This window comes from Dermacentor silvarum, chromosome 9, assembly GCF_013339745.2.
Source record: "Dermacentor silvarum isolate Dsil-2018 chromosome 9, BIME_Dsil_1.4, whole genome shotgun sequence".
NCBI classification, from domain to species: domain Eukaryota; kingdom Metazoa; phylum Arthropoda; class Arachnida; order Ixodida; family Ixodidae; genus Dermacentor; species Dermacentor silvarum.
This window is the reverse complement of record NC_051162.1, coordinates 137,521,073-137,545,771: the sequence shown is the minus strand read 5'-3', so window position 1 is coordinate 137,545,771 and position 24,699 is coordinate 137,521,073. Positions and strand designations below refer to the sequence as shown.

The 24,699-nt window shown below is 44.9% G+C and overlaps 1 protein-coding gene across 1 annotated transcript; it reads left to right on the top strand.

Annotated features, from left to right (window-relative positions):
* Positions 1–6,044: 6,044 nt before the first annotated feature.
* On the top strand, positions 6,045–22,755 carry LOC119463924 (glutamate receptor ionotropic, NMDA 2A-like). Its single transcript, XM_037724747.2, has 5 exons — positions 6,045–6,343; positions 8,092–8,236; positions 10,250–10,464; positions 20,754–21,037; positions 22,232–22,755. The coding sequence occupies exons 1-5, from the start codon at positions 6,197–6,199 to the stop codon at positions 22,530–22,532; spliced, it is 1,092 nt and encodes a 363-aa protein (XP_037580675.2). The 5' UTR covers positions 6,045–6,196; the 3' UTR covers positions 22,533–22,755.
* Positions 22,756–24,699: the final 1,944 nt, after the last annotated feature.

Sequence of the window (24,699 nt, the reverse complement as noted above, 5' to 3'; positions counted from 1 at the left end):
ATGTGTCACCATGTCTCTCCGCTGCTTCAGATCAAACGGTCTGGGATTTAATCATAAGGTGAATCTCGGATATCTGTGAAACTAACATAAAGCAAGCGTCGGGATTGCGGGAAGGCCTGAAATGGCTTTATCGTGACGACGAAAAGCTCAGCGCCTGCGTTGTTGGCCAACCTGACTCCTAAATAAAACACGAAGACAAAAGTTGCGTGAACTTTCGCTGCCCACTTCTCATTAAAAGTTTGCGGAGATAACGACCAATGGGTACCCGCAGCCATGTCATAGGGCCGAGCAGTTGGTGTTTTGTCATGCGGGCAAAGATGAACATCACAAACCTTCTCTTGTAAGAGAGCCGGATACACGTATATAAAAAGTTCGCCTGATGCACCTTCAGCATTTTCTTTCAACTACTTTGCGCTGTCTTGTACTTGCCGACTAAAGTTTGAATAATCAGTCATTAGCATCTTATAATCCGAAAACGCCAGAAACAAACGAGTCCCGGCGCGTTGCCCTCATTGGCTCATTGAGAAATTTCAAATTTTGTGTAGGTATGGCCAGGATATATTGATTAAAAGTTAGGATTTCTGCACTTTCTACATCTATAGCCCTGTCTTCATTTTGCGGCTTTGAAGTCATTGAACAAAAAATGTGCGATTAGCTTTTAAGCAATCGAAACAAATATAAGCGTGCCAATCTGATCAGTCAATCTCTTCGGCCTTCAGAAATATTTACATGTAGGGGAATACAGCCAATAATTGTGAACAACAGACAGCTGGGCGCACATGTGATGTTGATTTCTTAACTGAGGAAAAACAATGTACAAAGGAAGTTTCTAACAGTGACATCATTCTACAGCTAAAATATAGGGCTAGCCAATGGAGAACAAGAACAGAAAAACACGACGCGTCCTGAAGTTGTAAAATGCACCTTCACACCTTCTTTTATCCCTCATACTTAATGCTGGGAATGTTAGTGCTTGAGTACACTTCCTTATAACTGGGCAAAATTAAACCAAGTCATGCGAGTACTCATGTTTGACGATGTGGTGACTGGTTATAAATGACGCATAACAACGGAGGCTACACCGCACGAACATCTCACCGTTGCCTGCATCACGCGTTCCGTTAGCGTGATAAGCACTATTCGTCATTGGGCACCACCGCGATGGTAGTGCTTATCAAGCACCGGCAAACTACGAAATGAGGGCAATAAACTAGAAATATGCGTAATGAAAGAATAAAACGGCAACGAAAACCTGCCATATTCAGTGGCGAGTTTCAAGCAACAACTTTCACCTGAATCAACCCTACAAAAGGCGTATTCGAAGAGGGCCACAAGACTTCAACAAGTTTTATAACTAGCGTAATGCCGGCACGTTTGTGGAGCTTAACCTGGCATGTAAATAACTTGCCTACTGACAACGTAAGGTCAAACGCAAAACTGGACAACAAAAATAACAAAAATGGCAATCTTGCGGCATCGAAAGATAGAAAAGAACTTTTCGTAGCACATGATATGACAACGTCTAGTGTCCTTTTAGTCCCATAACACCAAGAAGCACTTAAATTCCAAAAACATTGGCACCAGAACATTATATCATCAGGGGCTAAATTTCTCAGTGACAAATTCTGAATATTGAGCATGCTGTTACGTTAGTTCAGTAAACTTAGGCGTTTGTTTATATTTAATGTCACCGTATGTTCACTATTGGTCATCATTTTTTCGTGCTCTAAGCTTTTTATTTATTTATTTATTTATTTATTTATTTATTTATTTATTTATTTATTTATTTATTTATTTATTTATTTATTTATTTATTTATTTATTTCTAAAACGCCCTGGTGTGGGGTATTACATGAGGGATGGATGATCATTTCAGTGAAATGTGGACTCAATGACAGCCTTCAATGATGTGGATTTGAGTGGTGCACGGCGTCGGCGGAAAGGTCATTCCAGTCCCGGGCAGTCTTCACAAAAAAGACATGAAGGTGCGCAGCGGTCCGGGCAGGCGGAGGGTACACAGATTTTTCGTCACGTGATTGGCAAGATTGACGGTGCGCTGGAATGATGGCCGAAGTACTAGGAGCATAATGATAAAATTTGTGACAAAGACACAGCCTTATGACGCCATATATCTAGATTGGAAATTCCCGCTTTTAATTTTGGATGAGAGGCACTGGTGTGGCATGAATAATCAGAATAAATAAAACGAGCTGCCACTTTTTGAACTGCTTCTAGAGTGTTAGAAAGGGCGGTTTGGTGGGTGTGGGTCCCAAACAGAGCATGCGTATTCTAGCTTAGGTTGAGAAAAGTTAGATAAGTTAGCATATTTAAGGATTGGAGTACGAAGCGGAAGGTGCGGCGGAAGTCACCAAGCGTGCAATTGGCTTCGCTAGTGATGTTCGTAATATGAGAAGACCAAGAAAGGTTATTTAAAAGCGTAAGGCCAAGGCACTTGCATGACTCCACAGATGATATTTCCGAGTTGCAGAGAACGCACTTCGGGGTATGGTGAAGCTTCCGTCGATGAAAAGGTACTAGTAAAGTCTTAGTAGTGTTCAGTGACATTAGCCACATGTTGCACCAAGCGGTAACTTTGTCAAGATTTTGCAACGTGCGGCTGCCGATACCGGTAAGGATTGGGCGATAAATGACACAATCGTCAGCAAAAATGCGAATGTTAGAATGTGATGTTACGTAAGTCGTCTAATTCATGTATGACGCATGGTATCTATGCTTGACATTGACATACTGACATTTGTTCCGCCGGCTAAGTGCTATTTGCTTTTCCTTTATGTTTACTTTGCCAAACAACTCAGTCCGTGCAGTTCGGACAAAATAAATAAAAGCTGCAATGTTCCATTTATAGCACTCGCCTGTCGTCTCTGTTTTTGTTTTTTTCTGTCCTTCTGTAGTCCTTTGCACTACTATTTGTCATGGTGTCGAACCAACACGCCCAAACAGCCACAATTCCTTTTCGCGTGACGACTGTAGTATAATGAACTGAGTAAGCCGAATTTTCTACGATATCTTTCCTCTAGAGTCTAGTATTTTGAACATTTATCAGGAATATTGTTCGATTTCCGGACCTACAATACACTTCCGATAGAATCAGGGCGAGTGGCCTTGTATCCCCGTTGTTCTCACATTTTATGTATCCAGATGATATGATCTTGGATTCAAAGCGAACAGCCATTAGTAGTGGTTTTGTTCCTGTACCTAGACGAAGCGCATTATATATTCCTAGTTTTCCCTGCCGTCGCTCACTCGTTGATTTCAACTCACGGCGGCACAAGCTAGATGAAATGTTTGTCCCTAACAGCAGCGAACCCTGTGTCTTTGATGAAGGCTGCTTGCGATTCAACGTGGGTAAAGTAAGCGCATGTTTAAGTATTCTATGTCACACTACTTGCCCGCAGTAGAAAGGTATCTTTTCGCATACCAAAACACTAAACTGAAATCTGAGGTTTTACGGCCCAAAACCACAATCTGATTCTGAGGCACGCCGTATAGTAGGGAACTCCGGAATAACTTGAACACCTGTAGTCTCTTAAACGTGCACCTAAGTCTAAGTATATTGGTGTTTTTGCAATCCATCATTATCAAAATGCGGCCGCTGCGGCCAGAAGCAAACCCGCAAACTAAAGCTGAAACACGCTTACTAGCAACAGAAACAATGAAACGTGAGCTATCTGCTTCAACTTCCCGGTCGAAAAAAAAACTCAACGACGCAAGTAATATCAAAGAAGCGCATGTAACTTAGCTCGAGCAACGCCACCAAAGTGCAATAATTTCTTTGTCCAGGTTTTTTGGCATCTGCTTTTACGATATTTCAGTTCTCGCTTCATACTAGAGAGACTCAGATGGAGTGATACCGCTGAAGAACTTGTTTTTATTACAGCGAAACTGTCTATGGCGAGGTTATATGCATTGTTCGTGTCCGTCAACAGATTTGCGTGTGCAAGAACTCAGCTCCCGAATTTGATGCAAAATCACTTCATTCTATGCAAATCTTATACGCCTCATCACTAATTGGATATGCATTTTCGGTAGATTAGTTATCAATAGGCACCATTTTCAAAGTCAGTAGACTCTCAGGTAAATAATAAGGGTTTCTCAAAGATTAGCCGTTGTGCGACCCGCGTCGGCCATGTGTATGCTCGCACCGCCCTCCCTTTGTCGTCGTTCCAAGCGCTTCCGCGCCAAGTTTCCTTCCGCTCTCCTGGCGTGGTGGTCCCGTCACACGTGTCTAGTTTCCTTCTGCTCCCCGAGGTGGCGGTAGTCTTCCACGCGAATGTATGCCGCCGATCATGACAGCCGATCAAAAGAAAAGTTTGTGTGCGTGTCTCTTTCTTCTCGATGACCGCCGTCACCCCTCAAGAGAAACAAAATTTGCTCATACCTTTGATCTAAATTATGTGTCACCTCAATGTTTTGTGCTAAACTGCTTCGCTGGTGTTCCACCTTCACAGCAGTTGAATGGCGCGGGATTTTACTCTTTAGATAGAAATATATTTATCTTGTCCAAACCATAATTAAATCTCATGGGGTCTAGTAAGAACATTGGTTGTAGAAGCATTTGAAATATAAAATTTGTAAAACAAAAAGATAGCTATAATTGCGCTAACTGCAGATGACGTCGAAAGCGAGAGTTGGTCCAGCCTTTACCTTCTCTTAGGACCAGAGTAAGCTTCTGCAACAGCCTGAACAAAGCAAATTCTATGTTTATCTCAATGTGTTTGTATTTTCGGTGATGACGTTGCCCTGTCTACGTAAGGACACTTACAGAAGTTTTATAAAACCATTTCTGTCGAAAAGATTGTCGCGTGGGCACTAGGATACACGCCAGCACTTCAACAGCTTTCGGGCTTTTTTTTTTTTTTTTGTTCTCTTTCGACGTAACAGATAGTTCCATATGTCCACTACGAAGAGTTCCCTAATGGAACAAAAATCATTGGACCTCTTGGTGCAATCGTGGAGGCCTTGGTGCGAAAATTCAAGTTGAGGTACGACTCGACTTTTACTGTGCTTTATAGCGATACTACCTATTCAAAAGCGAAAGCTTGTGCATTATAAAGCAAATATGAACGAATAGCATATATTTGTGCGTTTTGTGGGGTTTTTGCCTTGTGCAGATCCCAAATGCTATTCCCAGAAGAACGAATATGGGGCATCAAGTCTAACGGAACTTTCTCAGGATTCCTCGGAATGGTGCAAAAAGGGGTAAGTACGAGTAGTCATATACTGCATACTGATAACCTTAGGGACAATCCCAGAATTATTTGGTGACAAACTGATAACCTTAGGAACAATCCCAGAATTATTTGGTGACAAAACTTGATCGCTGAATGATTTTAGAGTGTTTGCTTGTAAGGTGGATTGGTTATCTAACAGCAGGAAAAATTTTATGACCAACGTGGTTGGGTCGCGCATCGAAAAAAGAAAAACCTTCACATTGGTCATAACAATACCGGGGGTACAAAGCTTGCGAAAACTGTCTATACATTACAATGGCTTATTTGGTAAAACTTTGGATGCTGTCCTGCAATATTTCCGCCCTTGTAAACGCATGTCTTCATATCTGCCCACTGTATGTATTCTTTACAAAGAACGCTAATTTCCATGCCAAGCCGCATCGTGAGTCTTGTATATCGGCGATCAGGTGTTGCGTGAGCAAGGAAATGCACTCGCCTGTACGATAAAGACAAGCCAAAGGTCAGGATTTGAAGTGAGGCTAGAACCAATCAAAGCCGTGAAACTTGAACATGGAAGAAATAAAGGTTCGATTTAGACAAACGTGAAAAAGTGTGCAAAGTGGTTATTCTCTGAAACAGTCCCATTGCCTTTAAAGAGCGGAGCAGCGCTTTTGAAGGCTGTACGCGTATGTTCATCGGGGCCAAGCTGCTCAAACTGTTTTGTGACAGGGGGTGGTTGTACGGCGCGACGTGTGAACAAAGCATTCGTTTCGACAGAATGCATGCGCAAGCTTCCCGTCGCAGCCACCTGACAAGCAAGGCAGTCGAGCACGAAAGTTGTAGGGATTGGTAACGTTTCACTATGCCGAGCCACAAGTGGCACAGGTGGTTTCCAGAACTCCATATTAGATCGCGATGTCACCAATAAGTAACTTTCGTGGGATGCCGTTTTCGATTTACCATGTATATGTCACCTATTCATCTTCTACTAGGGCATCGACATCATGCTCGGACCGATGGCACCCACAACAGGAAGAGCGGAGGCTGCCGATTTCTCATCTCCTTACGACGTGAATTACGTCAGCCTTATGACTTGGAAGCCGGTGAAGTTCGTCGACCCTTTCAACTTCGTCTTGTCTTTCGATCTGAACGTAAGATCACGACGTGGTGGTGAATTTATCAAGTAGTTGTCGAACCGTGTGCAGATTTGGTCAAACGTACAGCCGCCACAACACACACAACAAGAACCTCCACCGTGGCTTACGGCGGGGCTCTTGAGGCGCTCCTGTATGGCTAGAATATTTAAGACCCAAAACTGAACCTCTTTCTGAAGCAATGGGAGGCGCACTGCTCAGAGGTGGCTCCATCTAGCTTGCCGAGGCTTCATTACTTTTAATACAAACTGTAAACAACGCTAAGTAAATGTTCCTTTGCGCAGAATTTTTTTTTTCATATATACTATAGCGATGCCCTGTTTCCCACTCCGTGAAAATCCAGACATACAAAAATGTGAACTATTCCCATATGTGTCTATCATAGATGCGATGAAGAACAGTTAACGCATTTATCCTGAAATTCAAACGGTGTCATACAGGACAACATAAGTATGTACAGCGCACGTTGTATGTCCTTCTTTCTGATCTCGCCTCATTTGGCGAGATTGGTGAACTCATTTGGTGAACTAATAAGGCAAAATTATAACGGTATCAAGCATGCATTGTCGTGTACAACAACCAACGCTCATGACCGATGACATAGGACAAAAGCAGTGAAAGATAGACTTTCGCTGTTGAAGAATGTTTTCGCGAATGCTGTTCATCGTGGAGAAATCGCGAGAGCACTCCGACATGCCATTATCGCAATGCGGAAATTGTCATGCTTCCTCTGTCAACTTCATGACGCGGAAGACTGAGAACGTGTTTCATATTTTCCTTTAACTTTTTCGCATCTCAGTGAAAACCAGTGCATTTTGGCCATACAGGGCATAGCTTTCACCAAAGTGCTCATTCTGAATGAGCAATCTTTTTTTGCCCCGTTTCTCGCAGCCATAGCGATCTTGCTTATTTGTTGCAAAGCAGCGATGCCGCAAAGACCACCGGTTAAATGCGAAGAAAGTAGAACTTGTGTTGACTACATAGCCGCAAGACAAGCAAGTAGCGCACATTGTAATACACGAGCTTATACGGCTCTCATCGCATGGTAACAGTTCAGTCATCACACAGGATATTCAAAAGCTATTGAACAATTTGTACACTTAGGCCTCAAGCAAATAGATCATTTTCCAAAGAAGTGCATTGTATTCACCACTGCAGTGCTGTTAACAGTCTAAGCAAAGTAGGTTGTTGTGCGAGCTGGTACATATTCACGAATAGAAAAAAAGTACGGGAACAAACGTACGGAGACAAGGTATGTAAAATGGTTAGTTCAGCCTTGTCTCCGTACTCTATTCGTGCTCATTTTTTTTTTTTTTTTTTGCTAACAGGCTAACATATTTTGAAATTATTGGTGCAATTTTTAAGCGAATAGCTTGATTCGCTAGATTCCTTCCTTCTCCACCACCTTGCCCACACACCACATTCATGCCGCGCTCTCTCAGTCGCGTTATGTTCGGATGTGCAGCGATGTACCAAAAGCAATTATATATTATGACGTACAGTGAAGTAGAGCGAGTGTACGAAGTCGTTGCCTTCTAAACACCCGTTATTACTAGTAGGCTTATGGCTTTCAATACATGCGGCTAATCCCGCATCGGGAACGAACCGAGGCATGTCTCGTTTTCAGATGGTGCTGCGCGTGGGGAAGTTTGGGAGAGTAGTGAAGCACCTATGAGCGTATCGTTCCAATGGGTTTTACATCCACAGCATCACAGTGCATTTCTCCGCCATTTTGCCTAACGCAGGTCTGGCTGAGTATTTTCTTCTCCTGGCTCCTTCTAGCTTTCTTCACAGCCAAGATGGACATCATTTCGGGCACCTTGTTTCGATACAAGAGCAGGTCATTTCCCGAGTACTTCTGGATCTACTTTAAGCTGCTTTTTCCCAACAGTAAGCCTGCTTAGCTTAATCCTTGTTATTATGTTATTCTACATTTGCGCAGTGCACAGCCGTTAATTTTTACCTCCTGATCGAAGGTCAAAAGCATGTCTACACCGCGAATGGACATAATGCACCTTTATTGCCGTTATCACGGCAGTGATAACGAAAACCTAGTGCGTATTGGTAAGGGAACGTATTGGTAAGGGTGCGTATTGGTAAGGAAACGAAAAGAAAACCTAGTGCGTATTGTTTCCAGTACAGTGGAGTAGCCGTCAGTAATTTTTTCGTTACTGAGATTTAATTAGGTAATTTTAATTAATTATCTAACTCGACTCAGAACTGGTTTTGGCACGTAAAGCCCCAGAAAGGAGGATCTAACTCGACAAGTACTGTCTTAATTATCAAAGTGTCAATGAGAAAATTGTAGAACATGAAAAACTCTCGATACATCTTTCTGTTGCTCAATACGTGCTACATAAATATGTTTTTTCCGAGTGCGAAAGAAGCCCGCGAATACACGCAAAATTGCCACGCGACTGGCCGAGGCACTTTACGTGTATTCGCGGGCTGCTTTCACGCTCGGTAAATAGGATATATTGCGCGCACGTGAGTGCGCGCAATATCCCACGTCTTCGCATACGTCTTCGATCCACGTCTTCGATCCCACCTCTTCGCATTACGCGTGCGATGCTCTTACCATTGAGCTACCGCGGCGCTGTTTTCCCATCCACTTTCTGGGGTATTTATGTTTTACAACTAGTCTCTAGAGTTAACCTGGGAGTGTTAGCCAGCGCCACCACTCACAAACCTAGGCGGCGGATGTGGAACATCCTTTCTGGCGCAAGCGTCACGAGTACGTGATCATTTTGAGTGAAGGCAACTGGCGAATAAACCCACATGTGAGTGGTGGCACTGGCTAACACTCCCGGGTTAGTTCTAGTTGTAAACCATAAATACCCCAGAAAGTGGATGGGAAAACGGCGCCGCGTTAGCTCAATGGTACGAGCATCGCACGCGTAATGCGAAGACGTGGGATTGTTCCCCACCTGCGGCCAGTTGTTTTTTCATACATTTTCATTTCCATTAATTTATCACTTCTTTAATTGAATTATAAATGCAAGTAATTTCCCCTATGTTGTCCTCGGTGTCATTGTTTGTTGGCTTCTTATGATATGATTAATAAAAATCGAGCCCCTCGGTTCTTTTTTTTTTTTCTCGTTCATTACATAACGAGGGCTCGAGTCCGGCAACATTGATGCCTTCAGGTAGCATGTGGGTTTATTGAGCAGTTGCTTTCACTCAAAAAGATCACGTACTCGTGACGCTTGCGGCAGAAAGGGCGTTCCACATCCGCCGCCTAGGTTTGTGAGTGGTGGCGCTAGCTAATACTCCCAGGGTTAGTTCTAGTTGTAAAACATAAAACTCCAGAAAGTGGATGGGAAAACGGCGCCGCGGTAGCTCAATGGTAAGAGCATCATCGCACGCGTAATGCGAAGACGTGGGATCGTTCCGCACCTGCGGCCAGTGGTTTTTGCATCCATTTTCATTTCTATTAATTTATCATTTCTTTAATTCAATTAGTAAGTACAAGTAATTTCCCCTATCCTATGTTGTCCTTGGTGTCATTGTTTGTTGGCTTCTTCTAATATGATATATATATATATATATATATATATATATATATATATCATATTTTTGTTCACGTCTCTCGCCTGAAGCCGTATCTTCGGCGTTCCGACCGTTTCTGACTCGCTGTCTTACCGGCCGTTTTCGTGAGGGGGGGGGGGGGGGGGAGTTAGTGTGAGCGCTAACTGTGCAGTTCATCATCGTCTTCATGTGTATATAACCATCCTCATAATCATCATCATTTTGTCGGGTTGGTGTTCGTGGGCTGTCTCGCGCTCTGTGACAATAGAAGAGCTCTGCCTTCGTCCCGGGCGTCGTCTCACAATATATATGGAAGAATTGTACAAGGAATACTTTAGAAGTGTGTAACGCGACTGGCTAAACGACGTTTTGCAGGTTATCCTAGCAACAAGGCATCTTGGTTTCGGCTCCTGGTCGGAATATGGCTCATTTCTCTAGTAGTCATCATGGGCCTCCTCAACTGCACGCTCACTTCTACGATGCTTGTGAGGAAGACAACGGACTACGTGGACAGCTTTGAAGACTTGGTGCGCTTTCCCAAGGTCAAGATCGCCACAGAGAAGCTGACTTACTTTTCGAGGCTCCTGAAGGTAAGCAAGGAGAAGTAGTTGCGGCAGGACCCATCTCACGATGGCTGTTGCCGTTAATTTCACTAGCCGTCAGGCATTGTATTCATACACAGTATTGCTAAAGGTACCTTTAATTATAATCTGCAGTGGTCATTCTAACGTTTCAATTGCTTCGGGTTCGTGACCAACTAACTGCATGGATCCCACGCTTACATGGGAATTGGTGTTACGGGAAGCATTCTTTTGATCTTAGCGCAAGTGTTAAATGTAAATATTATGCAAAATGAAATGCTAATGACGGAAATGTCTGTACAAAATGACGCAAATGGAATGCACTTTTACGCACTTCCCTGTAGCCGACCTCATGAATTTTCTGTTGCCGACTTCCTCACTACTCTGTGGCCCAACGCTCATCGCTGTGCACGTCCAAGCCAAACAAGCAGGACAAAATGCAAGAAGAACCAACCTCGCTTGATGCAGTGCTTTAATACCAAGCAGTACTTAATTCCCAGTTTGTTCACTTCAGTTCTATTACCCCCCGCAGGGGCGTCTGCGTAAGCAGGCGTTTGGTGAGTTGCGCCACCACGTACCCGAGCACAAGAGGGTTGGACCCTCCCGCGCTTAACCGTGCGCGGCTCAGCCGTGTCTGGGGAAAGGGGGATCCTGGGGGTTGAGCCGATGCCGGGTGTTTGGACCTTTAAGGCCCCCCGGCAGAGGCAACACACCTCTTCGGCCTCTGCTTCACATAGACGGCACCTCCAGACTGACCCACCTGGAGGAAATCGGCAGTCGCCTTTTCCTGTCCCCCTCTTCAGTCTTTTGTCTTTCTCTCTCACTTTTCAATCTTTCCTGTCTTCTAGTCACTTCTACTCACTTCCGAATTTCTGGGCGGCAAGGGTTAACCTGGTGTACTTATTCAACCTTGGGTATTTTATATTAGGTTATAGCGGCGATGCATGGCTGGCGTCTGCAAGTATTCTAACTTTGTAGCGTCCCCTTGTTGGGCTCGGTGGTGGGTGGCTACCATCGCCGCCGAATTTTCCATTTTTACATGGCAAATGCTTTTCCCCTACTTCCTGATCGCTCCCTGAAAAGGGGGCGCACCGATGAAACATTCAACTTTTTTATGAAACCTAAAGAAATTTTTCCCAAATACCACGTAGTACATAGCCAACACGAAACCAAGACTGTCCGTACAATATCCCCATTTGTTGTAGCAAAATGTCTGACAGAAGCAATCGGCCCAGGTTATAAAGTCACTAAAATGGGAAGCGGCGACCTTCTTTTGGAAGTGCGTGATAAGCTCCAGTACAACAAATTGTCGAAACTTGTTGCATTTGGTGACATTCCCGTCTCAGTGGGCCCTCACAGGTCAATGAACACTGTTCGCGGTGTGATCTCTGATGACGACCTTCTAGAACTCAGTGAAAGCGAGCTGTTGGATGGATGGCAAGACCAAAATGTTGTAAAGGTGCAACGAATTAAGTTAAGGCGTGACGACAAGGAAATCCCCACAAAACATGTAATCATCACTTTTGGAACAAGCGACCTACCAGATTCAATCGAAACCGGATATTGTAAGCTCCGTGTACGACCGTACATTCCCAATCCGCGCCGATGCTTCAAGTGTCAGCGTTTTGGGCATGGGTCTCAGAGCTGCCGAGGGCGCGCTACCTGTGCAAAATGTGCTTCTAAAGAACATGCCTCAGACATCTGCACTTCCACAACCCATTGTGCCAACTGTGACGGAGACCACCCCGCCTATTCGCGATCGTGCCCGTCATGGAAGAAAGAAAAAGAAATAATACAACTCAAAGTCAAACTAAACATTTCATTTCCAGAGGCGCGCAAGCGTTTTGCTGCCCATAATCAGTTCAGTCCTTCCTACACCGATGTGGCGCGCCGGGGGGCAGCGTCACATCCTGCGGCGGCCGCCCGAGTCACACAGAGTGTGACGGCGGTTACGCCTTCAGCCCCCCTGGCAGGAGCAGCCAGTGCTGTTCCGCCCCCTACAACGCAGGGCCAGCAGTCCTCCGGACCTGCCGGCCCCAGGGTCACTGCTCGTGCAGACCGGCCCCCAAAACCCCTGAGTGTGCCCGTGGAGCGGGCAGCATCCAGCGCCTCTGACGAGGCGATGGATGCAAGCATCAGTACTCCGGCGTCCCAGGCGCCGAAGGAACGGCGTAGCTCCGTGGAGCGCGCCGGAAGAAAAGAAAAATCCCGCATCACGGGGCCTGGAAAGGTCTCGTGAGCTACCCTATTTCTCTTGACACACACCACAAAACACTTCCAATATGGCTACACAGATCATGCATTGGAATGTGAGAGGTCTACTCCACAATCTAGACGACATAAAGGAACTCCTACACAAGTTTAATCCACGAGTGCTCTGTGTGCAAGAGACACACCTAAATCCTACACACACAAACTTTCTGCGGCAATATGCCATTTACCGTAAAGACCGCAACGACGCTTTGGTCTCATCGGGCGGTGTTGCTATAATAGTTGATAAGGGTGTCGCCTGCCAACATTTGCAGCTGCAAACGCCCCTTGAGGCAGTTGCAGTCAGAGCAGTGCTTTTTGATAAGCTGTTAACAATTACTTCCTTATACATCCCCCCCAGCTACCAACTCTCCAGAACAGAATTCGAAAGCTTTATTGCTCAACTTCCGGAGCCCTATATTCTCGTTGGAGACCTCAATGCACATAATACCCTGTGGGGTGACTCTCGATGTGATGCCAGAGGGCGCCTGATAGAAAACTTCCTGTTATCTACAGGTGCATGTTTATTAAATAAGAAAGAACCAACCTTCTACAGCGTCGCAAACAAAACATTTTCATACATAGACTTAAGTATTGCATCGAGTACAGTCGTGCCATACTTGGAATGGAAGGTGGTTAATGATCTATACGGGAGCGACCATTTTCCAATTATTTTAAAATTAACAAAACGGGACGAATTCTCACCCCATCTGCCCCAGTGGAAAGTCGACTCAGCGAACTGGCAGCAATACAGAGAGTTGACATATTTGACCTGGAATGACATCCGTATGCTTAGTATTGATGATGCAGTTGCACATTTAACAGCACTTATTTTCGATGCAGCGTCGATATGTATCTCGCAAACAAAGGGATCATCTTCTAAACGACGTGTTCCCTGGTGGAACGATGAATGTAGAGTAGCGCGAAAGAAACAAAATAAGGCTTGGTATCACCTCCGTAACTCTCCGACTACAGAAAACCTGATCAGCTTTAAGAAAATAAAGTCTGAAGGTAGAAGAACGCGCCGCCGTGCCAAAAGGGAAAGCTGGCAAAAGTACCTCTCCAGCATTAATTCCTATACAGATGAAAGAAAAGTCTGGAACAGAGTTAAGAAAATAAAAGGCCGCGAAACTCATCCTCTACCTTTAGTTAACACACAAGGAGACACTCTTGAGGACCAGGCTGATTGTCTAGGAGCACATTTTGAGCACATTTCCAGTACATCACATTACACAGATACATTTCTAAGATACCAGCGACAAGCAGAGCGTCAGCCTCTGGGTCAAAAAGCCACAGCAAATGATGCATACAATCGTCCATTTAGCATGGCGGAGTTCCAGGCTTCACTGAATTGTTGTAAGAAATCCGCTCCAGGAAGTGACAGAGTAATATATGAAATGGTCAAACATTTACATCCTGAAACCCACAGAGCACTACTCTCACTATTTAACTCCATGTTCTCTGCTGGCTATATTCCGTCCGCCTGGAAAGAAGCCATCGTAATTCCTATTCTTAAAGAGGGCAAGGACCCTTCCTCACCCAGTAGTTATAGACCTATAGCTCTGACAAGTTGTATATGCAAACTCTTTGAGAAAATGGTTAACCGACGCCTCATCTATTATCTCGAAAACAACAAAATACTCGATCCCTTTCAGTGCGGCTTTAGAGAAGGTAGATCCACAACAGATCACCTTGTCCGCATCGAGACCAATATCCGTGATGCCTTTGTTCATAAACAGTTTTTCCTGTCAGTATTCTTAGATATGGAGAAGGCATACGACACAACTTGGCGTTTTGAAATTCTCCGCGACCTGGCTGGAATGGGTGTCCGAGGCAACTTATTAAATGTGATACAGAGCTACCTCTCAGATCGCACGTTCCGTGTTAGAGTTGGTAACGTCCTGTCTCGACAATTCACGCAGGAGGCTGGTGTACCACAAGGTGGTGTGCTAAGCTGTACTTTATTTATTGTCAAAATGAACTCGCTCCAAACTGTCATACCACGTACAATATTTTATTCTGTATATGTGGATGATATCCAAATGGGTTTCAAATCATGTAATCTTAGTATCTGCGAGCGACAAGTACAGCTTGGCTTAAACAAATTGTCTAAATGGGCGGAAGAGAATGGATTTAAACTCAACCCTCAAAAAAGCACATGCGTTCTCTTCTCCAACAAGAGAGGTATACTGCCTGACCCCGCTATTGATCTTAATGGACAACGGCTATCTGTCAGCCACGAACATAAATTTTTAGGAATTTTCTTAGACTCCAAATTAACTTTTGTTCCTCACCTCAGGTATCTGAGAATGAGGTGTCTGAAGACAATGAATTTACTGAAGCTTATGTCTCGGACATCTTGGGGAAGTGACAGGAGATGCCTTTTGAGCCTCTACAAAAGTCTTATACGGTCACGCCTCGATTACGGAGCTATAGTGTATAACTCTGCTGCACCTAGTGCTTTGAGGATGCTAGATACTGTTCACCATTTGGGTATACGCCTTGCTACAGGTGCTTTCAGGACTAGTCCTGTAGAAAGCTTGTATGTGGACTCTAACGAATGGTCTCTACATCTACAAAGAACATATTTAAGTTTTTTCTACGCCCTGAAGGTTAAATCGGATATTCAGCATCCATGTCATTTTACCATTCGCGACATCTCTACTGCCAGGCTGTCCCATAACCGCCCTGCTGTTAGGGCTCCATTCAACCTTCGTTTAGAGGCAATGGCAAAGGACACAGGCGTCTCACTACTAGAAAATGTCCTCATGGCTCCTACTCGCCTGCCCCCACCTTGGGGATGGCAGACTATTCAGTGTGACATCTCTTTTATAGAAATATCCAAACAAGCACCGGAGGCACATATACATTCCCATTTTCTTGAGCTCCAGGAGAAGTACTCCTGCGCAGAATACTATACAGATGCTTCGAAGTCCTCTGTTGGTGTTTCTTACGCAGCTCTCGGAGACTCATTTTCTACATCTGGGGCACTAAATCCCCACACATCTATTTTTACAGCAGAAGCATACGCTATACTATCGGCTGTTAAACACATAAGGCTCACAAATCTCTCTAGGGCCATTGTGTTCACTGATTCATTAAGTGTAGTCAGAGCCCTAATTAGTCTACGAAAACATAAGAACTCTGTTTTTAATGAACTGTACAGCTTGTTGTGCTCTGCATATAAGTGCAACCAAGTGATTGTTTTATGCTGGGTACCTGGCCACAAAGGTATAAAAGGCAATGAAGCTGCTGATGAAAACGCTACGTCAGTAACCTCTAGCGACACGGACGCAAATATCCCCATCCCTGCCACAGACCTGAAGTCTTTTCTACGCCGTAAGCTAAGGAAGCACTGGCAAGGAGAGTGGGATACCCAAGTATTAAATAAGCTACACGTGATAAAACCAAAACTAGGGAACTGGATAACTGAGAAAACGGCACGATATAAGGAAGTACTTGTCTGTCGATTAAGAATAGGACATACTTACAGTACCCACTCTTACCTCTTGACTGGGAGTGATCCTCCGACTTGTAGTAAGTGCGGCAATATTCTCACAGTTGTCCATGTTCTTATTCAATGCCCTGCAATAGAAGCAGAGAGGAAAAGGTACTTCCCCTCGGCATATCGCGAAAACATACCTCTTCACCCGGCATATTTTCTTAGCAATGAACCGATTTTTAATCTGAAATCAGTCTTAGAATTTTTAAGTGAAACAGAGTCCCTGAAAATTATTTGGCCAGGTAATTTTTAGTATGTGATTAATAGCCCTTGTATTCAAGGGCTCTCTTCAAGCGCTAGTATCACATTTGTTATTGTCTTATATCTGCTACATCATGTTTTTTAAGGAAACTCAATTGCCATAGCCCACATCACTAACTAGTCAGTGTCATTATTTTAGAACGTATATGTTTTACGCCATTTACAGCGACTGTTTTTTAGGCCCTTTTACAGCCATGTCACATCTGCCATCAGAAATTCATTGCCCACATTATTAACAGCTTATCGATAATGTTAACACTTGTCATGGCGCTCTTTGGCCATGCCTGGCCCTTGCGCCATAAAACACAACACATCATCATCAGTTCTATTACCACACTTGTCTGCTGCTGTTGCCGATTTCACTTCTTGCCTATTGTCCTGCTTGTCTATTCAGATACATACTCTTGCTGTGACATTAGGCAAGAATCGGCACATAGTCGGTGACATATACCCAATAGCCCAAGCTGTCTGTCTGGGCACACATTCTGTGGCACGGGCCAATGACGGACTCATACTCAGTGGTCCAAGTTGTTATTTGGGGGCACATATTCAGTGGCACATACTCACTGCACTGAATTATTTCTGTCTATTCGAGCACATACCCATCATGGGACATTGGCGAAGTATGGGCACGTACCCATTGACACATACTAAGTAACTTAAGTGGTCTCTTGGGGCACATATTCTTTGGCACAAACCCATTGCTGAATACTTTTGTCCTACTGTATGTTCGGGTACATACCCATTCAAGGGCATTGGCCGAGAATGGGGAGAAAACCAATAGCACATAATCAGTGACCCAAGTTGTCTATTGTGGCACATATTCAGAGGCGCATAACCCGTGCGACTGTATGCTCTTGTCCTGCATATACATATATTGTGGTACATAACCATTCTGAGGCATTAGACAATAGGCACACGCCCAGTGGCCCAAGTTCCCATGCAACGGTGGTCAGAAAGCAACATTTCAAATAAGGGTTAGTATTTTACGAATACGAATAGTATTTTTAATTAGGCGCACAACTTATCTCACGATGACTATCGGCAGTAATGCGTTTCGCATTTATTCAATATAACGACACAATGTAGGACTTTGCTGGACGCATACATTTCCGCCATTAACGAAATGTGTGCTCTGCTAAGCATGCAACATTTCTAGCATGCATTGCGTTATATCCACTGTCCGGAGTGATCCAAATATTGAGTGATAAGTCATAACACCGCTTGAGTCATCTATTTCTTTTTTAATGCGTAAGAATTCTTGGGCTAGTCAGTCAGTGAAAACCGTCGTTCACGCCACGGCGAGCATTACACAATAAAAGGAGGCAGCAGCGTTCAGAATGGTGCGATATACGGTTCACGATGAAAATTCGGCAGTACCCATCTCACGATGACTGTGGACGGTAATGCATTTCGCATAGAATCAATATGGCGACGCAATCTATATTGCCACCGCCGAAACAAGTTATGCATGAGGCGTGTACTACAGCGAGACTCCTGTTTCGCGCTTCCTTCAGAACACTCGGCGCCATCTTGCGCTGCCGCAGCGAAGCCTGCGTGTGGCCTCCGAAATGCACGGCTCGCCGGTGCGTGCGAACGCTTAGAAACGCTTCTTTCGTGCTTCTTTCTGGACACCATCTAGCGCCATCTAGTGACGCTGACAAAAAGTCTGAGCGAGGCCTCTGAGAAGAGAAGCGTCGCGTGCGGGTGCCTACGAACGCTGAAAATTGTTCCCTCGCTTGCCGCACACCCAGTGACACAGACTGAGTGACCAAAGTTGACGAGAGGCTCATTGAAGAGTAGTGGCATATAGCCAGTCCAATAATGGCGCAGCTGGCGCTAAAACGTTGGCGCGAAAGACGTAAAACATGACGTAACATTCGTAGAGTTCTAAAATGGCCCCAAAGTTGTGCGCATTACGTAAAATTCGGGACCTAAAGCATCAATAGGGCTGCTGTGAAGAAGGAATCGGCGTAGAAACCAACCGTCAAACCAAAATGAGTCACTGGTATGTGCTGCTTTTCAATAAAGCGTTTTCAAACTGGGTACGTTACACTCTTGAATGAACCTCTTTGGCGCCAGCTTGGGTCACAGGGTATGTGCTGATATTCAATCACAAAAAAAAAATGCTTCAAAATTTCTCAGGTGCTGCGCGATATCGAAACCGCCTCATATATCTTAAGGCTATTAAGCCACGCGAAGACTTCGCGGCGGCGGCGCCAGACATGGCGCACTGTTTCCAGAGGAAGTAGGGTGCCTCGATGCCCAGCGCCGCTTTCAGGGTGCGGACACCCACGCTTTTCGGCGCCGTCTTGGTTCTTTCCAATACGGAGGCGCTGGGCGTGTGGCGGCTGCAGATTAACCATTGGGCAGAAAGAAAGGGCGGCGTGCGTGCTAAGGGCGATACCGACGCGATTTGAATGCAGATTTTCTGCTTTACCATCTGATGAACAGTTTGCTTGCATAGAGTGCTGGTTTCAAAAGAGGTTGTCCAACACTTTTCGCGTGTATCGCAACCTGAAGGTATCACGATTTGTTTGCGAGGTTGCCCCTTTTTTTATTTACTCATTTCACTGGTAAACGACCCACAGATATTACTGGAATTGTACACTTGATGAAATGTTAAGTTTGAAGCTCTTTTAATAGTAATCTTGCTTCTTAGGGTTTTCCCGTCATATTTATGAAACTGGGAGAACAATTAGGAGACGTCGCGTGAGTAGGCCTGCAGGTGCCTGCTGAAGAAGAAAAATGCATTGAGAACAGTTTTCAACACTCAAACACAATTTATTTACAAAAGTAACTACTAATTAATCCACTTTATAAGCTCTCAGCGAGGTTATCTGGTTAAAATGTGGTTGCCCTACTGCACGCTCGTACCTGCTACAGTCTTGCTAGCATAACACTCAGCTGCCTTTTCAGGAGTGTTAAGCCATCGCAGATGGATGCGGAGATGTGTGGACACAAATCGCTCAAGAAGTTTTCCAATCATCTTTGTGCTGATAACATGGGTTTTCTGGCAGGGTTACATTATTTCCAATAATTTCCTTCAGTGCTGTCAATGGTGTTTCTCAGACAGCTCAGATCTTGAGCTTCAGCAAAAGGCTTGAGAACACCCTCACATTAAAAAAACAATGTCCAGCATTTGTCTGCTCACATAAATTGAAATTTGCCGCCTTGGACATACTCATTTAATTGAGCAAGGTGGTGTTCCTGTCCAGGTTCTTCAGCCGCTAGCATGCACATGCACACAGAGCAGTGTTCCAGAGTGCAGATAATCGGCTTTAACAAAAAGCCTACCAAGTGGGCGAGCACTTCTTCCCCAAGAGAACAAACTTCCTCTAAGTCGAGAATGAAGTCGCTTCTTTTATCACTCTCTTCCGACTGAGTGATGATTTGTGCTTATTTAATTTTTGCTGAGAAAAAATCGACCAGGTAGGTACTGTCATCGATCGCGTATCCAGGAAACGAGTTTACAAGTACCCCAATACTTCTAGCTACAAAAAAAAGGTCAATTCACAAACGTCTAGAATAAACCTACGCCGTTGCAACAAGTCAAACACGGCGATCACACCATACTGCAGCCTTATAATCACTAGAAAAGGCACGCCAACATATACAAACAACTTCTCTGTGAAAATGAAAAGGATTACAAAGGGACATTATCCTTAACAAAATCATGATCCTCATTCGCATATCGTCGTTGTGTCCGTCGGTACCCAGCTGTCACGTTTTACTTGCGCTGCCCTTCCTTCGTTCAACGTCGCGGGGGTAACAAAATACCCGCGGCTCTTTTGCGGTCGATCCAGTGCACAGAGCGACAAAGCAGCCCATCATGTTTCGTTAACAAGCACGAACATCACAAGAGACTGCATAAAACACGAGCTCTCGCACAACAGCGCCACAAAGAAAGCAAACGGAGCGTGCGTCCGTTCAGCTCGATCGACAGTCGGCGCGAAAGAACCAACATGGCGCCGAAAAGCCAGATCGGCGGCGCGGGGTGGTTCAAAGGCTGTCCCCACCCTGTAAGGCGGCGCTGGCATCGAGGCGCCCTAAGAGGAAGCGAAAAAGAGGATCCTGGCTGCAGTACACGCCTCATACAGGACGCGGGCTTCAGTGATGGCAATACGTAGCCACGCTACATTGTTTCAATGCTAATGACATTAACGCAGACGTTCGTCGTGATATATGTTCTGCCGGAGTGCGTGCGTGCGTGCGCGTGCATGTGTGGTGTGTGCGTGCCATGCGACATAAAGCTTTAAGACGTGTTGTTTTCACTTGGTCACAGGATCCCGTGGGAGAAACCTTCAGCAAACTGAGCAGCCGACACCAGCAAGTTGTAGGTATCTACCAGGCCGGTCCGGTGCTTGAGTCAGTAATGGACGATGTTCTAAAGAAGAAACGGGTGATGATTGGCACGGACGTCATGCTCAAGTCTCACATCGCCGACCATTTCGTGAAAACTGGGACGTGTCGGCACCACGTGACCAAGGGAATAGGCGGAACCATGAACATTGTGATGCTCCTCCGGAAGACATTACCTAAGGAATTCAAGAGGAAACTTGACAGATTGTAAGGGTACTATCCGCCTTTAGCCACGACTGAAAGTTCAGTGGTTAAAACATTGTGTTACGCTTTGTTTTTCATTATGAGATACCAGCACTAGGGAACGAGACACGAGACAAAAGCGACACAACACGGCGCCGTGCTGGTATTGCATAATTTGTGGTTAAGTGCCACTGCGAATTCCTAGATTTCATGTTTTGCAAGTTATGCGTGATTTAAGTATATACGCGTTCGCAAATACGCGAACAACAATGATGAAGTTCAATGTAATTTCTTTTTGGTTTAGTAATGCAGAGCTTGCAAAACTGAAGGCATGAATTTTTCATAAATATTCTTCCAGCTTCGACACTTTCGATGTTTACACTTTGTTACTCTTTTATTACTTGCCGCTTTGTGCAGAGTATGTCGTGCACCAACAAAAATCGTACTTTAGGACACCATGAGACGTAATCTAAACAATTTTCTTTGCAAAGTATTAAATGATTATCGTGGCAGCTTTGCATCGTGTTTTTAGAAGATAGTACTGCCATGCTGGTGACTTAGGGAGCCCTTACTACAATGAGGAGAATCGGAATGTTTTGAAAAACAAGTCAGGCTACAGGGTATACATGCACTTCCGGTATATCCGAAACTGCAGTGAGAAATCAAAGTAACTGATATGACACTGTGCCTTTAAACGCGAAATGCTAAAAACCTCACTTTATTTTTTTTTTCCTATTAAACCTTTGAGGCTCACTGCCGTACTTGTACGGCGGCAAAAACAAATCCCAAGTGGTCACGGCTATGCATGTACGGCGGCAACTGAATGTTTGACAAAACGCGCATTTACGAACTAAAGCGCTGCCTAGCGTCGCTCTAGAAGACCTGCAACATTCTGCACTTCTAGAAAAAAATTCTTTTAGTGGTTATTGTTCTCTACAATAAGAAAAACTGCCCTGGCGCAATACAGTCGTGACGGCTGCTGCGCCAATAAAATCTCAAATTATTACTTGTGCTGCCGCCCCTCGGCCTTCGCTAAAACTGATTTTTTCCTGCTTCGCGTAAGTCATGCAGACTAGGACTAACACCAAACAAGTGCTACTCGCAGACCTCTCAGTTATTACTTTCATTATTCCTGGCAGCGACCATCCTCAGCTTCTGCGGTCATATCGTTTGGTTCAGAGATCAAAAAGCCGTTTTTTTTTTTTTTCATTCCTGCAGCATCACGCACGTGAACGAGTGTCACGCCTACCACAAGGAGATGGAATGGCGCCTCCGCAACTACACCATGTGCCAGAACGAAAAGGATGACGGCATCAAGCCTCTCGTCATGGTCGACCTTCAGGGCGGATTCCTTTTGCTTGGGGTGGGACTCGGCGCCAGCCTGCTGGCGCTGGTCGCCGAGTGGGTGACCAGGTACCAAACCTGGTTTACGAGGGTGACCAGGTTGACGAGAATGACCAGGTGTCGAACAAAACGGCACATGACTCTCAGAAATGCCTCAGTGTTAAAGGAACATTGAGGAAACATATTAAGCTGTATTGTCAGACATATTAAATGACGAATAGGTCAATGTCACCAGAACCAATGCAAATAAACGAGACGGTGCGACATCAACTTGCATTTCCCGCGCCAGCTCATCGTGATGTGAAATATTTCGGCATTCAGTGTCTGCTCGGCGCAAGAAATTACATTATTCTTCATTCTGGAGTTTCACGTGCCAAAACAAGTTTTGATTATGAGGCACGCCGTATGAGGCACGGCTCCGGATTAATTTTGACCACCTGGGGTTCTTTAACATGCAACGCAAGCGCACTACAACGCACTACAACGCAAGCACACGGGCGTTTTTGCATTTCGCCTCCATCGCGTTTGAATGTATGCTGATATCAAACCAAACACTTTCAGGAACATTCCAAAACTGCAAAATAATTCACGTGAAGTTAACGCCACCAATGCCGTGGTTGAGGCACCATTAGCTCAATAAGTTTTCTGGTCTATTTTCACTAAAGAAAGCCACCAACGAAACTTTAAATGAATTCTTAGACCGAACAAAAACCATCGGTCAGCGTCCAAAGAAATCATTCCATAAATTTAGCTTGACGTTCGCCTCGGTGTGTCCACACGGCTGCTCAGGAACGTCAATGTGTGTGCGCACAACGGTGATACCAGCAGTTAAAGCGTGAACGCTGCCATGGCTCCCACAGAGCTGTTTCAGCGGAGCGATACAGTGCGCCCACTTGGCGTCGTGGGTTTTGAAGCCAAACCCATATCGCGTCTTTGGAGGCCTTCTAATCCTCCATGCGCGAGCCGCACATTCGTAGTCGATAGCAGGACAGCACGACAACGCCAACAGCTCAAATGCGACTCGAGCGTCCCTATAATTGATATCGCAATAAAGCCGATCAGTCTAGCGTTCGACCCACACGTCTCCTTAAAAACCACATCGGGAATTTTTGTTATATTTGCACGATGAGGACGATTCATTAGCATCCAATTCGAAACAGGGCGCTGACAGGTAGTCACCTATATGTCAGTCTGTAGCATTTTTACATACCCTTAAACATTTATCTCTTCCTTAAAGCTTCTATGTCTATTTTGTACAATTACCTATGCCTGTATAACGGATCCAGTCTTATCAACCCTTTCCCTGCTTTTCTTTCCACCAACACTCTAAACGTCTCTTCTACTCTCGACGGCCACATGGTTAATGCTTCCATCCGTTATGAATCCCAGCAATCCTGGAAGGCGACATTACCTACGGGCCTCAATCGCTGGGTGCCTTCGCATTCCATTAGGACGTACCGAACTTACTCCGGCTTTTTGCTGCAGCTGACACATGCCTCATCCTATTGCGAATATTTTTGCTCCGTTATGTTTTCGTCCTTGGGCAACTAGCTCGCGTCTCAAATAGCAAAGCACGGCTCTCTTTGTTATCAATTAAACACATTTTCCTTTCTGATTTACTCTCATCCTTGTAAATATCCATGGTCTTTTTTTAATTTCCAACTTTTCCATCCTTTACAACCAATTTACTGTCCGTTTTTCTCACTTTCTTCTTGATATGACTCCTGGTTGTCTGTTTACACTCAAAGCATTATGATGATGATTTATTGGCATCCCCTTTGAAACGGGGCGGTAACAAATAGTCACCTAGCCTGCTTGAGTTACTTGGGTATGCTGTACATGCTTTTCATTCAAGCATTTTTGTATAAATCTCTAAAATAATTTTCTTTCCTCAAAATTTCTCTACCTGTGACTGTAACGGATCCGGTCGTATCAATCTCTTCCCTGCTTTTTTTACACCAGCACTGGGAATCGTCAAGTGCCGCCAAGGGAGCGCTCTATCACCGCTTTTCAAATTAGTACATTATTAGAAGTGTGCTGACGCCGCTGGAGCCTTGAGAATAAAGTGTTTAGCTGAGCGCTTGCTGTCCGCTCCGCTCAGACCGGCATATGCTAGCAAAGGCCACACAACCGCTTAGCGGGAACGCTATTGTGCTTGCGCACAACGCTCATACCGGCAGCGGAACGAAGACCGCATCCCTCGCTCCGCTACAAAGCCGACTGAGCGGAGCGTGACAGCGTGTCCACTTGGCCTCGTGGTCGTTTTGCAGCCGAGTTGATAGCGCGTCGCTCGCGTCTCGGCAAGACGCGCTTATCAAATGCGAAATCTAAGAAGTTACCTG

Coding starts and splice junctions, on each gene's coding strand:
- LOC119463924 (XM_037724747.2), top strand. CDS start 6,197: ATGCTCGGACCGATGGCACCCACAACAGGAAGAGCGGAGGCTGCCGAT. Junction 6,344..8,091: donor TCTTGTCTTTCGATCTGAAC/GTAAGATCACGA, acceptor TGCCTAACGCAG/GTCTGGCTGAGTATTTTCTT. Junction 21,038..22,231: donor AAGAGGAAACTTGACAGATT/GTAAGGGTACTA, acceptor TCATTCCTGCAG/CATCACGCACGTGAACGAGT.